The sequence below is a fragment of the Nematolebias whitei genome, chromosome 14, assembly GCF_014905685.2.
Source record: "Nematolebias whitei isolate Nwh7 chromosome 14, NemWhi1, whole genome shotgun sequence".
NCBI lineage: Eukaryota > Metazoa > Chordata > Actinopteri > Cyprinodontiformes > Rivulidae > Nematolebias > Nematolebias whitei.
In genome coordinates, this window is record NC_056511.1 from 19,003,404 (window position 1) to 19,019,843 (window position 16,440).

Genomic DNA, 16,440 nt, shown 5'->3' on the forward strand with positions numbered 1-16,440 from the left:
CTTTTTTTTTTTCTTTCTTCTTCTTTCGGCTGCTTCCTTCTTCTGGGGTCGCCACAGTGAACTAACTCAGACTTTTCAATTGTTTTTACACTGGATACCCTTTCCTGATGCAGCCACAGACCGCCGAGCTACCACAGCCCTCTGTGTGGAGCAGAGAGCTGCGATCTAAAGGCACCCGGAGGAGAAGATAGTGGAGGTTAAGGGCCTTGCTCAAGGGCACAGAGTGGGGCAAATGTGGTTGGAGGCATTTGTGGGTGCTTCATCTTTCCCGCTCACATTTTGGTGTTGTATTGGTTAGTCTGTTCTTGCTTGGCTGTAGTTTAAACCAGTTGTAGAAAAATAGTCAAAGATTTTTATTTATTTATTTTTCTTTACCTGCGACTTTCATTGAAATCAGTTCATGAGACATTTTGCGAATGTTACAGACAAAACAAACACACGCAGACACGGGCAGAAACTTTTGTTGCTGCCTCGCCTTCGCTGGTGTGTGATAATGAACTCGTCTTTACTCAGCCTGTACCTGTGACTTCTACCCGTGTGTTTCATTTAATGCCTGTCAGCGAGTCACTGTAGGCCTGCTGTTAACTGCACAGTGTGGAGTCTTGCAAAGAGTGACAGACTCATTAAAGTTGTGATTCAGATGTGGATTTAGTCCGCTATGCACTGATTCATCTGTGATCTAATTATCAACTCTTTCCTGGAAATCCACTCGTGCTCACGTTATCAGTCAAATGCACGTTTTGATTTTCTCTATTTTGTTGCTAAGGGAAGAAACCCCACCACACTTGCTCCTTTAAAAGTCCAGTTCACATTCTGCTGTGCGTCAGTAAATTAGCAAACGGTGAAGGCTCATAATCCCTGACAGACTGATAAACAAACCAGTGATACGGAGAGTGAACTTGTTTGGAACACAGCTCCTTATCTGTCTTCAGAGCTACAGTCCATTTGCTTTTTCACCTCAACGCAAGACGAGAACGACAGTTTTATTAACATGCGCACGGAAAAGTGAGGATGAATGTGTGTCTTCTGCAGTTTCTGGGTGTGTGGACGGTCATATTGGCAAGAAAGGAAATTGGATAGTGTGCCTAAAGCGCTATCATTTTAAAAATCAGATCTAAACGGAAATTGCTGTTCTCACCTGTCTCTTTCCTCAGCAAGTAGCTGAGTTGTTCCTGAACATAAAGCTCAGACACCTGTAGGAAGCTCTCAGTGTATTTATGTTTGTTTTTGTAAATGGAGTCTACATACTAAGGTATCTCTCCTGTTTGTCTGTCTTCATTTCTAGGTGACATGTTTGCAGGACTTCTTTGGTGATGAGGACATTTTTGTAGCCTGTGGACCGGAGAAGTTCCGCTACCATGACGACCTGATGCTGGATGAAAGTGGTGAGGCAGCTGTACACCAGGAAACTGACTATTGTACCATTCTCTGTTTGGAGCTGGGAAAACAAATCAGAACTAAATAAGATGATGCTATAAATTGCTTTTTTACTACATTCATTCTCATCAGCCAACAATCATAAACGGAAAACTTGTTTAGGTCTAATATTCTGGAAAGTTTTACAACAGTTTTAAATAGTTTTGTTAAAATCATATTGTAAAATCTTGGATTTTTCATATGTTTGTTGCAATCTTTGGGATTTTGAAGCTAACATAGTGATGTTAGTGCTAGGCCTGTCACAATAAACAATAAATCAGTTAATTGCATTGTAAATTAAACTTATCGACCTCATTGTCATTTACCGGCTTTATTGTTTCTTTGTGTCTCTCTTTCTACTGAAGACACTGGACGACAAAAGGCTCAACTCCAGTACTCTTCACTGACACCCCCCCCCCTTTCTCTTTTCTCTTTAAAATCCATTTTAACCGTCCAAAATCGCGTTTTTGGATCGTTAAAAGCAGCTAAGCTGAGAATCTAAGCTATGAGCTATGCTAACAGGCCGACCTCGGGGGGAAAAAAACCTCTGTCTTGTCGAAGCTCCAAAATTCACGGTTGAAACCCATACCTTCGTGTAAAAAGTTTTTTCTCTGCAAAAAGAAGCTGAGAACTTGTTTACTGATTTTTTATTTAAAAGCTTTGTGTGAAAAATGCTATGCTAAAGAGCTCAAACTACACCGAGCGTCTGCCATTTTGAGAACCAAAGAGAGACAGCCCATGTCACGTCAAAGGGCCTCCCTCCCATTTTAGAGACACGCTGCTCTCACCATCCATCCTTCGGTTCAAACAGTCTTATACTGTCATCCAGTGGTCAAAAAAAGGTACTATATACAAAACAAATAAACATTTTTTCTTAAATTTGACAATAATTACTAATTATTGTCAAATTTCAAACAATATTATTGTTTATCGCAATAATTTCTGAGACAATTAATCCATCCATCCATCCATTATCTTTACCCGTTTATCCCATTTTGGGTCACGGGGGTCGCTGGTGCCCATGTCCAGCAATCACTGTGCGAGGGGCGGGGAACACCCTGGACGGGTCGCAAGTCCATCACAGGGACACATGGAGACAAACGAGACAAACAACCATTCACTCTCTCACTCACCTAGGGACAATTTAGAGTTACCAATCAGCCTAACATGCATGTTTTTGGACTGTGGGAGGAAACCGGCGTACCCGGAGAAAACCCACGCATGCACGGAGAGAACATGCAAACTCCACCCAGAAAGGTCCCTGGACCGGGGTTTGAACCAAGGACCTGCTCGCTGAGAGGCAGCAGCTCTACCAGTTGCGCCACCGTGCTACCCGAGACAATTAATCGTCCAGCAAAATGTGTTATCCTGACAGACCTAATTAATGCTAATACTAACACTAAATATCCCCTTTAACTTGTTTTTAAAACCAGTGAGCACATTGTAGACATTCCTTATGTTATTAGAAACATCCAACAAACACATACAGATTGGAAACCATTAAAAAATGATCCCAAAACCTAAAAAAAAAAAAAATTACACATATAATATTGAAATCCCTTTGAGGTCTGATAGTCTAATTAAATGAAGAGCAAACTATAATTATGCTGAAACAAAAACTCATTAGAACAATTTGACATGATGAAATCCTCAGTGGAAAAGTTATTGTCACGGGCGAATGAAGACCAATGAGCTTTCTACATCTAAACAATTACCACAAGACGACTGCGGCTGTTAATAACATTTGAGCAGCTTGCCAGTCACTTTATAATGTTGCTTTTATGTTCTGTAAGACTCTTATCTAGTTACAGAAGACTATGAAGGCTGTTTAGCTCCTTCTTTGCTACATTTTTTTTTTGCCACCTCTCCATTTTTCCTGTCGTACCTCTTTGCTGTCCATCTCTCCTCCATGTCTCACCAAAGTTACATTTGGTCCCATCTGTGATTAGCTTGTTGTCTGTCCTCTTCCTGCCATGCAATGCTCATCATCTTAACCTCCCGTGTTTCACTTTTTCTCCCACATGAATGTGTCTCCTCTGGCTTTTGTCCAAACATTTATGTGGTTCATTTGTTCCACAGTTATCACCCTATTTCATCCCACCTGGGTCACCATCCTCCACCCCACCCCCTCTATTTGTCTGTCCTTCTCTTGTATATATTTCTCATTTCAATTGTAAAACACAACAACAAGCAGCCTCCATTAGCTACTCTTCTATTGATGACCTTTTTCTCTTGTGAGAAAGATCACAAATAACCTCCTACATGGAATAATACTTAAAGGCCACAGCTCTCTCTGTATGGTCATTAATTAATGATTATCTTCATATAATCATAAAGCAAGTCTAGTTGTAGCTTTCTGATGGAAATTATGATTAGATTCTGATTTTAGTCTCAGCAGGAAGTAAGTACAGCATGCATGCACACTGCTGTCCGAGCTGCTAATGTTTGCTTGTTTTGTTGTGGTTTTTATTCCCTTTCTTATCAAGAGTTAATATTTCATATCAGAATACATCATGACTGACCAATGAAGTTGAGATCTTTCAAATCTACAATTTGCTTGTAAACTGTACTTTAAATCCATTTCTAGATGGGTTTTATCTCAGAATGACGGATGCAACTTGTTTTATTAATTTCTAAGATAATTTTTGGTGGTTTGTGTTTTTTGAGCTTTGCTCTGTGCTCTGGAGGGCTCTTAACATCGTGTGCAGGACTCCTTTATGTATTTATGTATTTACCTAAAAGATGGCTTTTAATAACCCTACCTCCATGCATGTGGTGGTAGAATGTGATGGCGCTATGTAAATCCAATTATTATTTGTTGAAATAAATACGTTTTCTGTTTCAACAGTAGACAAGTGAGAAGCTGGTCAGGAAAGAGATTGCAGGTTCAAGCCCAGGTTGGGTCAAGAACGGCATCTGGAGTAAAAACCAATTGCCAAATCTTTCGTGCAAGTTTGCTTGCTGTGGTGAACATTGCAGAAGGGAGCAGCCTAAAGAAAATCAACAACATGGCAGACTATACCAACAATAAATAGTCATACCACAAACATCTCTTTACCCTTTTTATAATCAGCTAAAATGAAGTCATCGCATACCATATACAACAAATTTTGTAATTATTTTTCATCATTTGTCTCATTTTAGCCAATAGAACACTGAATATTAATGTCATGCTGTTTTCGGAGACTAAATGTGTTCTACAGTAAAATAACTGGAACCCTTTTGATGTTTGTGAATCAATGTATACATTTGATTCTCTAACAAGAAGCTTCCAGGGCACTAAAAATAAAAGTTGTTTAGATAAGCATAACAAGCCATTATTACACACATGTTCACAGATGTGAACCCAGTCTGTCTGGAAAAAAACAAAACAAAACAAAAAAAAAAACTCCTCGTCACGATGAATAATGTTCTAAATGTCAGCATTTAGACCCAAATGCACCAAAAACACACCCAGACACCGATGCATAGATGCATCACTCGTGTCTGTGGTGTTTCCTGTGGAGTGTGACACCTCATCATCACTAACAGACAGGGAGCAGGAGGCAGGAACAGACACACAGGAACACGCAGTGACAAACTAAACAGACAGTCGGAGTCAGAGCTGCACACATCTTCGCCTCCTCTCAGCATCGCTATAATTATCACGTCTGCCTCAACTCTGTCTCACTGTCATCATCATGTTAACACGCTGCAGCGTACGCTAATCACACAAGCAGACGGCACACACAGATAAACACACATATATGGGTCCACGGGAACAGGCTTCTCCCCACTCGTCTGAAATGTTAATGAGCTATAATGGGGTTGGGTTAATGAACAGGAGACGAGGAAAGTTTTGCGGAGAAAAAGGCCGGGAGGGTGTCTAAGTACCATCACAAGGCTCATTTATTTTAATCATACTCTATTCCATGAGTCACAGCTGTTCATCTTGAAACACAGATTTTTTTTTTTTTTTAAGTGATCCCGGTGAAGGTTAAGACCCATTTCTGCTGAGTTAGGTTCCTGGAGTTCAACCCAGCTGTTTTCAGATTGTAGTACATTGCATTGGCCCTGTTTTTACACTATTAAACTGGACAAATTAATTAAATTGATGGCATTTGTGCTGCCTTCAACGGTTCTGCATCTGTTTTTTTGTGTTTTCAGAATGCCGTATGATGAAGTCCGTGACCTATGGCAAGATGGGCTCTGTCAATCGATGCTCCCCAAAGAACGTCATTCAGTCACTTCGCAGCAAGTCTCCAGCATCTGGTAAAGCTGCCGTATTTCTCTTCTTGTCCCTGCTTCCATTCTTTTGTGCAACTGCAATTTAGCATCACCGTCTTGCAAAAAACATTTGTTTACTCGTGCAGCTGTGTCTAATTCAAGACGAAAGTTTAGTGTCTTGCACACAGTGGGTGTGCGTCGTTTGTGTCCCAAAACGTCCTCATCGGCTTGTTTAGCATTTTCAAGTTCATCGCACAAAGAACAAATGCTTGAAAGATATCGGGGCTTCTGCAGAGCATCTAGCGGTGTGAGTGTGTGGATAGGTGAGCCGCTGGATGCAGAATTCAAATGAGAACGGTTTCGCAAGGGAGTGGAAAGGTATGCAAACAGGGCTGAGAGAGGTAACACAAAAAAAAGAGGGAGTAAAGATGAGAGGGGCTGGTGACTCAATCCTGCAGCTCCCAGCTAGCTGCTTTTCACCTGACATACTAATGAAATGTCATGACGCTGTGAGAGCTCGCTCTTGTATTCGCTCTATTGTTTGTGCCTGTCTGTACACCAAAACAACCCTTTCAGAGGGAATGGAAAACAAACATGCAGAAAAAGTGTATTCATTCCAGGAATTGACAGCAGCGCTCACTAATGCGCCATATATGCAACCTTGTGTGGACTTGGTAATTAGTTTCAAGCTTTAGCAAACATCAGTTCATCATTTTTCTTGATTGCACAGCTTGAGCTCTGGCTGTTATCATTAGTTATGCAACTGCACACTCAAGTTTTTCATCCTCGCTGTAATTATTTAGTTACTTACTGTGCAGAGACCTACTGGGTCATAGATGATTCAGAGGGTGATGCAACATCCAAAAACATTTTGTTCCACCTTCTGTTGGAGCACAGAAACGTGGACAGACGGGCTTTTTCTAACAAGATGATTGCAGGATAAAGGTAAAGTGGGGGAGAGGCATAGACGCGGGTATGCAGTGAGACAAAAAGGTTCTGGACTGTTTGAGACCTTTTAAGAAAAAGGTTATGAGGGTGAGTCATGCACAAAATAAGCATCTGGAATGAAGTTGTCTATATACAAATGTGCGTCTCCGTGTGAAAGAGTCAGAGAGGTGGCGGCGGTGGGTCATCTTGGTTGCTATGGAAGCGTTTCACACAGCAAGAGCATGTAGTTAAAATTACAATAAGCTTGAGACGCCCATATTTGGCAGAGACTTCCTGTGAAATGTCCTCGCTGTTTGAGACAGAGCTGACTGACGCTCGCTCCCCACTGAAACCCTGAGTCAGACCATCCTGCCATTTCGCTCGTGCATAATGTTCCCCTTCTGGAACTCCCTCTGCTGCATCAACGGTTGCTGTTTTGATGTTGACGGATTTATATTTACTCCTTAATATATTATCTGTTTGTAGAGGAAGAGTTGAGAGAGGAGTCACAGCAGGAAAATTAACGATGAACCTGATATTCTTTTTTTTAATTATTTTTATCACAATAACTAACTCAGATTTACACAAATTTGTGAACAATCTTTGAGAGAAAAGGGCCTTTAGTGTGCATAGAAAAAGTCTTAGATCTTTGAGTTCAGCTCGTGAAAAATGAGAACAAAAACAAAAGTGTGGCTGTTGCATCCACCTCCTAGGGTACAACATATTGAGGAGGACACGGGACTTACAAATGAGGGTTCAAACGTTCAATTTATTGAAACTGCATCCTGCGTGAAGAAACAAAGATTATGACCCCTCCACAATTCCCGCATCCCCCCCAAAAAAAGACACAAACCCCCCAAAGTATTAAATGAAAGATGGACCTGGTGAGCCGGTCAAACTGAACAAAAAGGTACAGCAGCGGGCCAACCAGAGCGGTCGAAGCCACTGCTGGTACCGGACAAGCTAGGAAAAACTAAAAAAAAAACACCTATAGCAAAAGAAATAGAAAAAACAAGACAACTGGTCCCACCAGGCCAAACTTACCTGAAAACCAACAAAAAAACAACAACAACAACAAAACAAAAAAACGGACAAAAAGTGAACAAAAAAACTCCCTTGTTAGGCAGAGGATGGAGGCGGCCTACCCGGTCAAGATGCATCCTGGACAGGACGAGCGACAGAAAAACCAAGCTAAAAAATCCAAGGGCGGTCAGAAAGGAGACAAAACGAAGGAGTCCAAAAAGAAAGAGAGAGAGAGAGAGCTCCCTGGAACCAGCTTATTTATGGGTGGGCGGAACACAACACATCTTAAAACAATTAAAGGTTAATTAGTTAACCCAAAATGTGTCCAAATTATGAAATAGTACTATGTGCTCCAGTCACATAACGGTGACATCTATATTTTTTGTTCAGTTCTATGTCATATCACTAAATCAAAGAGGAAGCACACAAATTGCTGACTACTGTCAATAAACTCACTAATCCACAAATATCAATTACTCTTAAATGTAATGTATAAAACTGTGTAATGATTTTATTTTATTTTTAGTGGAAACATTAGACATTAGATATGCTACCATTGCTCCAACACCTCAGTTAAATAAGGTGTCTCAACAATCAATCAGAACCAATTTGGTAAAGATTGCCCATTTTAAACTTATAAACATATATGATCTTATGGAAACTGTTTTATAAATTAATTCCTCAGTGTGTTGCCTCAAACCCTCGCCTACAGAATTTTTTTTAAAAGGTTTTAGCCTGTTTATCCACTGAGTTATTACAAAAAGTCTAATTCCCCTTTTAAATTACTTCCTGGAATGGTTCTAAGATTTATTTAGTCAAAATCTACAACAATTTTGGTATCTGGTTTGAAAGTAAACTCGCATATGAAACCTGCATAAATGTCCTGCTGTCAAAGGTAAAATTCTACGTTGGCTTTCTTTACCATGATAAAACCTTATTACGCACTCTGCAAAACAGCTTTCTAGTTAAAATGACAGTGCTTCTGATTCTTGGTTTATGGGTCTGCTTCAGAAACTCCTTCACAAACTAGAGGTTATCTATCACGCTGCTATCTGGTTCGTTGCTGGAGCTTCATTTATTACACCCCACTGCGATCTGTCCTCCCTGATAAATTGGCCATCTCTTTGTTCTAATGGACAAATTCACTGATTTCTGTTTATTTACGAAACACTCATCACATACACCAACACCTCACACATCACTCACACTGCAGATGACTGGACTCTGGAACAGACCTTAAAGTTTGGCTTAATTTCACTCTCCTCTCTTAAAAATTCACTAGTACAAGATCACTGTACTTTTAGTTTTACAATGCTTGTCACAGTTTTTATTGTTCTCAGTACTTGTGTTTCATTGTTGTATATAGTATGTACTAAATATATTGATTTATGATGTTTGTTTTGTGGTTTTTTTATGCTTTTATCATTGCCGTTTTATGTCTACCTGTGTTGCTGCCTCTTGGCCAGGTCGCCGTTGTAAATAAGAACTGGTTCTCAATTGACTTAACTGGTAAAATAAAGGTTATTATTATGTATTATTAAATGGTGAACAGCTCTCTGCTGCCAAGTGTCTTTCCAAAAGCCCTAAAAATAGCTGTAATCAAACCACTTATTTAAAAAGCTAAGTTTGATACATTTGTATAAAACAATTTAGGCATAAATCAAATCTATCGTTTATCAGAAAAATATTTGAGGGGAAAAAACGGTTTCTTCACAGCTTTTTAACTTAACAGTTAACAAATACCTGAACATCTTCTTGTCTGGTTTTAGGCCTTATTGCAGTACAGAGAATGCCCTTATAAAGCTTTTGAATGATATCAAACTTAACTTGGATTCTGGCAAAGCCCTTGTCCTTATTAGACTTTACTACTGCATTTGAAATAGTTCATCATAATACTTTATGATAATTTAAAGATTTCAGCTTGGTTTGCTTTTTCTGGCAAATTTGGTTTAAATACTATATTCAAGACAGAAATTATGCTGTCAATTGGCAAGCTCAAACCATTTCCCTTTATTGTGTGAAGTACCTCAAGGATGAATTCTTGGTCCTTTTTTATTCAATCTGTATATGTTTTCATTACCCAAAGTCTTACAGTCCTGTATGGTCTCATACCAACATGTATGCAGATGACACCCAGATATGCATTACCATGTCATGAAATGATAGATGCCAGAGACACACACTGAAATGATGCATCAAACAAATAAATATGGTAAGTGGATGACAGAAAAATGTCTTCACTTAAATAAAAGCTAAACAGAGATCAATACTTTTGGGGGACGTAGAGAAACACTAAATGATTGTTGATCCCAGTAGTCTGTCCTTAAAACATAAAAGTCAAGTTAGAAACCTTGCAGTCACTTTGGATGCAGATTAAACTTTCAAAAGCCACATAAAATCAATCACATTTTTGCTATCCTGAAAATATTTCATGAATCCAATATTTAGTTTAAAATCCAATCTTAAAATCCTTGTTCTCGGTTTAATTTCCAGTCAACTACATTAATTTAATGGCTTAATCCAAAGTCTGGTAAAAAAAAAAAAATTAAATAAAAATTGACATTCCAGCTATTCCAGAATGCAGCCGCCAGTCATAACAAAGACGAAATAGTAACTCCATAGCTCTTCATTCACTCTACTGGTTACCAGTTACTTACAGAATACATCACAACATATTCCTCCTTGTTCATAAATCACTAAATGGTGTAGCTCCACCATACTTAAAGACCATCTTGTACGTCATGAATCGTCCAGACCTCTTAGATCAAGTACCGGGCAATCAGCTGTTCCACAAATAAAAAAACAAACGTGGTGAAGCTGAATCAGCATTCACACCAACAGGTTGTCATTTCCTTTATTTCATCTTTCTGATGAAACCATGGCAGATTTTATTCCAGCTCAAGATGCAGGTGGTTGTATAGAAATCTGACAAAACGAGTGTGTTAAAACAGATTCACTTGCTGCTTCATGAGAAGAACATTTTGTTTTTCATATCTGAGCCCCTTCCAGCTCTGATATCAGGACTGCATCAGATATTCTCCTGACAGTCCTCCAGTTTATGAAAAAATAAATAATTTAAAGAAAAGTTTTAGACAAAATCTACCAAGACATGGACTCAGATAATTTCAATCCTCACTTCATGTTTTCAGGTATGCTGAAAACAGCTTCAAAGTGTTTTTTTATTTATTTTTCTGGGCATCACTAAAATGATTCCAAGCCAATGCAGAGCAGATGTTAGGTGTGAATTATCTCTGAGACAGAGAGCATGCAGTGCAACACGAGTGCCATCAAACACCACCTGGTGTCCCTCTGCATCTTTAGCTGCTTCTCAATGTGCAAAAGTTTGCAGCTGAGACCAAGAACCCACCAAAGAGTCGAGGTTTATTTGAGAACAGAGAGAGAAATAGACACACACTTGTAGTAGCACGGTAACTGGATTAGGAACATGTTAAACAAACGTTTGGGGGATCAAATAAATTCACGCTTGAATCTCTGCAAATAGTTCGTTTATTTTGAATTAGAGTAAAAATCTATATGGGTTTATGTTATAGCTAGGAATTGATCAGATTAGCACGCATCACCCACTCCTGATCCATTTACTCTGATAATACGCCCAAACCACCAAACTTCTGACAAATGTAGAAAAAAATATTGAGCAATGAGCTGTAGAGAATCCAGTCCCATTTCAATTTTTGCTATAGGTTCGAGTAAGGAATTGAGACACATTACCGATCCATTTGCAAAACCCCATTTAAAATGTCTCTGACATCTAATCAACCTTGAAAACACAAAATTAGCTTTTGCTTATTCTATTTGACAGAGATCCAGCTAAAATTTGGTAGTGCCTGAGTTATCCACAAAGCATATTCACAGCACTAACAGATCATGTGTTTTTATTTTTTACAAGTTTAGTATGCAGGCCAGGGGGCCGATCCTTGCTATACATACCTCCTTCTTCGAGTACTTCTAATTTCATCCATCCATTATATTTACCCGCTTCTTTCTTTGCGGGTCACGGGGATCACTGGTGCCCATGTCCAGTCATCACTGCGAGAAGCGGGGTACACCCTGGACAGATCTCCAGTCCATCACAGGGACAAACAAGACAACCTTTCACTCTCTCACTCACATCTAGGGACAATTTAGAGTTACCAATCAGACTAACATGCATGTTTTATATCTGTGAGAGGAAACCGGACTACCCGAGAAAACCTATGTATGCACATAGAGATAGGCCTGTCACAATAAATCAGTTAATCGCATGATAAATGACTATCGACCTCATTTTCATTTATTGGCTTTACCGTTTCTTCGTGTCTCTCTCTTTCTACCGAAAATACTGGATGACAAAACTCAACTCCGGTGCTCTTCACTGACCCCTCCCTTTCTCTTTTCTCTTTAAAATCCATTTTAACTGTCCAAAATCGCGTTTTTGGATCGTTAAAAGCAGCTAAGCTGAGAAGCTAAGCTACGCAGTGGCAGTATCGTAGCCTGTGAGGTTGATCCGAGCCACGATTATTGCTAGTCGAAAACTTTATCCAATACCCCGCATGGGCAGCTGTGGCTGAGTGGTTAGAGCAGTCGTTCTCCAGTGCAAGAGTTGGGGGTTCGAATCCACCAGCAGTCGCATGCCGAAGTGTCCCTGGGCAAGACACTGAACCCCTCGTTGCCTCTGATGTGTGTCCCATCGGTGTATGAATGTGATAAAGCTCTGATTAGTCTATTTAGAATGAGTTATTCAATTAGCTTTGTAGAGATCTAGTAGAGTGCTGTATGAATGGGTAGATGAGGACACAGATTGTAGTATAAAGTACTTTGAGTATCTCAATAAGATAGAAAGGTGCTATATAAGTACAGTCCACTTACAAGTTAAACTAACAGGCTGACCTCGAGGAAAAAACCTCCCTCTTGTCGAAGCTCCAAAATTCATGGTTGAAACCTGTGCCTTTGTGTAAAAAGTTGTTTTTCTTTGCAAAAAGAAGCTGAGAACTTGTTTACTGAAGTTTTTAAATTAAACGCTTTGTGTGACAAATGCTATGCTAAAGAGTTCAAACCACCAAGCGTCCGCCATTTTGAGAACCGGAAAAAAAGGAATGAGACAGCCCATGTTGCGTCAAGGGGCCTCCCTCTCACTGTTCGCTCCCTCACTATCCATCCTTCGGTTCAAACAGTCTCATACTGCCATTCGTTGGTCAAAAAAAGGTAATACATGCAAAATAAAATTAACTCAACTTTCTTCTTAAATTTGACAATAATTACTAATTACTGTCAAATTTCAAACAATATTATTGTTTATCGCAATAATTTCTGAGACAATTAATTGCCCAGTAAAATTTGTTAACGTGACAGGCCTACATAGAGGACATGCAAACTCAACCCAGAATGGTCCCCGGGCTGGGATTTGATCCGGCAACCTCCTCACTGAGATGCAACAGCTTAACCAATGGTGCCACTCGTAATTTCATCACAAAATGAAATAATCTAAAGGGAGCTTAGACGTCATTAAAATGTGATAATCTGGATATTTACATGAAACTGCAGTATTTATTTTTGTCATATTGTGGTATTTTACTTGGCAGTCATCCTTCAGTGATGTGTGGGCAGGTTTTTGCATCTCAGCCCAAAACTGTCATCACTCGAACTTCTTTATGCGATGATGTCATAACCCCAGCTGAGCACACACACACACACGCATACACACGCACACACACACACACACACACACACACACACACACCTCGAAAATAAAGTGTGAAAGCAATTTTCACTCAAACGTAGTTTCTCTCCTCATCTCGCCATCTGTCTCTCTGCCGATGCCTCATATTTGCTAAAACCAATTACAGAGTGCAGATGGTGTCGGCGAGAATTACCCTGGCACTTCTGTGTCCCGCCTTTTTCTTTATGTCACAAATTCCTCTATTCTGAGGTGTTTGGGAAGGCTGACCCAAAAATAAATGCCGTGTATCTCCAGAGGAATCTCTCACAGCTGAGCACTTTCTGAACCGTGAACGCATAATTTCTGCAGCCTTTTGTTGTGCTGATTTAAGTCCACTGAGGGACACAGATGTATTTAAAATTTTTCAAAATACCATTTTTGATGGACCTCTATGTTTCAGATCAGGTTTACATTCCCTTTGGGTCATTCTGTTTTTGCATCTTCTCTGTGTTTAGCTCTGCTGTTTATCTGATCAGTCGTTGAGTTTGTTTCCACTCCAGTGTAGTTTTGTCTACTTCTGATTTATGATCAGTTTTGGTTCTCCCGCATGTTTTCTGGGACTCGCCATGTTTCTGCTCCTCTGTCCTGCCACGCCCACTTCTTACCTGGTCCTGTTTGGTAATTCTGCTCAACTATTGGTTATTAGATATTTAGGGTGGTTTAATATATTGCCCTTGTGTTGGTTCCCGAGCCATTTGAGTATTAAGCATCGTTCCGATGCTGTCCGGTTCTTTTCATGCCTTTAAGTGTTGTTAACATGCACCTTCCTCGAGATCCTGCAAGCTTTGCTGCCTTGTCAGCATTTTGATTTTGTTATTTAATAAAGAAGTTTTGTTTTTGAGAACCTCAAGTCCAGTCTGCATTCTGGATATGAACCTCCGTGAAACCCATGATATTTTTTAGGTTAGTGACTCTTATCTTTATTCAGACATGATTAAATTATAATGATCCACATGTTGTAAAAAACATTCAAATCTTGTTTAAAATTATTTAATTTGTTTAAATCCTATATTTACAAACCCTAATAATATCAAGATGTTTTTTGGATTCAAACATACACAGAACTAATAAAATTAGTTTTTATTCCTTTTTTTGCATTGGTTTTGATATGCATGTACTTCTATTGTCACCTATTAATCAGTGCTTCAGCACCCTCGCACCCAAACGCCACACAGTTCCACATCTTTATTCTTGTTGCGTAACAAAGGAAGTTACTATTTTCTTAAAAAACTATAACTATAACACACCTATATTCAGGGCTGTAGCTTTTACTACTTCTAGTAAAACATGCTCCACTTTTAAAAGCTTTAGATGACCGTCCAATTTATGGGCACAGATCCACGCACACGAACACACAAATGTTGTGGTAAATAGTGAAATAGTTTTCAGTTTGGGAAAGACTGTTATTTGAAGGGAAATAAGCTCAACAAGAATAATGGAAGGATGCGCATTCCTAAAACAGGCTGACAAGATGGAGAAGATTTGAGGTTTAAAGTGGAGCCAGTCTAGAAATGTTTTAAACCCAACATGAAGAGACTCCTAACTGCAAAGAGAAATGGATTTTAGAAGTCCTTCAGAAAATGACCTTACTCTTCACTTCATTTATGATCAATAATGGTCCTGTTTGGAATTATAAATATTAAAGTTGAGCGTTAAGGTGTGGCTACGTTAGCTCTCCGCCATTGTGTGGAAAGTTTGATTTCTGAGTGAGATCCAGCTTTTATTTTTCACATGAAGTTGCATAAAACCAGGAGGACAACATCAAACCCAAATTTTAAAGTGCAGGATGATATCCAGCCTCAGACAGCTGCAGTCTTTCTGTTTGGGTTTTAAAACAACGTCAGCTGGCTCATAATTGTCACTTCAGCTACATGCAAAAAGGCATAATTGCTCTAAAAATAGTAGCTTTGCCTTCAGGCTGCTAAAAGCCCAATTTTAGCTGCATATTTTTTTTATGCATTTCACACTAAAGCTATGTTTTTTTTCCTCACTCAGTCTTTTGAAACTGTGAACACAATATGTTACCAACACGTTCATCACACCCCAGGAGACCGAGTCAAATTATGTGCTTTTCTGTATCCATCATTATTATCTCTGCATCCTGTTCAAGTCCTTTTTCAGCATTACACAAACTCTGTCATTTTTACAGCTTTGTTGTTTAAAATGAAAAAGCATGAAATGAAAATCTTTGTATTTAAGCTAATGAACACAAATTGACTGTTTCTTTTCTTACAGTGTTTAAAACTTAGGTTCTTGGTTGTTTTTTTTTGTCCTATTTTGTTTTTGTCTTTTGCAACTGGGCTGGAACTCATCAGTAAAAATTATAGAACGTGAATATGAATAGAATAGTATATGATAGAAGATGTGGGATAAATGAAAATGATGCGTGACGTTTTACTAGTTCTAATCACGTGGTTTATTTGATTTAAAGAGATTTTAAAAGTAAATAAGGCCACTAAAAACAAATGAAAGGATTGTTAAGAGCAGTGATTGGACACACCTTTTTATTTAGCCTTCTTTGTCTTTATTTTTGCAATATTCCTATAAAATGATGTGGGACTATGCTGGTGTTTACATATGCCTGTAAAAAAAGTTGATTAAACAAATTTTGTTGCTGAGCTTCAAATGATTCCCAGCTGTTAAATTTAACGAGTCATGACATGATTAACCCCCACTGTTATGGAAGGCAGTCAGTGTATTTGTCTGTTTGCAAAATACCCCATGAACTACTGGACAATTTTTTATGAAACTTGACAAAATTAATTATTGGACGTACATGCGATTGACATTTGGAGTGACCCTGATTTAAGCTGGCCACCAGACTGACCTCCAATATCTACAACTATCATGTTCTGAGATTTAATGTAGAACCCACGTGCAGGCAGACACAAGCAACTCTGAGGTGAAAATAAAGAACTAACTTATTAACAAGAAAAACAAAAGCAAACGCTACAAAAACTTACATGCAGGGAGGAACGACGGGAGGAACAGAACGTAACAGGCTTTCCCGCACAATCCACGGACAAAGGAAAACACAGAGACGCTGAATAAATAGGGACACTGACGAGACAGAATGACAAACCCCTGGCGTGATTAGAATTTGAGACAGGTGAGAGGGGCTGACAGGTGAGAGGGGCTGACAGGTGAGAGGG

The 16,440-nt window shown here is 39.2% G+C and overlaps 1 protein-coding gene and 1 non-coding gene across 2 annotated transcripts in view; both read left to right on the forward strand.

The window, feature by feature from the left end:
* LOC119420549 (serine/threonine-protein kinase DCLK1) overlaps positions 1-16,440 on the forward strand; it is a 69,209-nt gene that overhangs the window by 26,045 nt on the left and 26,724 nt on the right. The window contains exons 4-7 of the mRNA XM_037687958.1: positions 1,286-1,385; positions 5,563-5,667; positions 6,909-6,932; positions 10,922-10,951. Coding sequence (XP_037543886.1) covers positions 1,286-1,385; positions 5,563-5,667; positions 6,909-6,932; positions 10,922-10,951 — 259 coding nt within the window. The remainder of the gene's footprint in view (positions 1-1,285; positions 1,386-5,562; positions 5,668-6,908; positions 6,933-10,921; positions 10,952-16,440) is intronic.
* LOC119420908 lies at positions 12,039-12,208 on the forward strand. Its single transcript, XR_005187321.1, has one exon. It is a non-coding gene; the product is annotated as a U4 spliceosomal RNA (small nuclear RNA).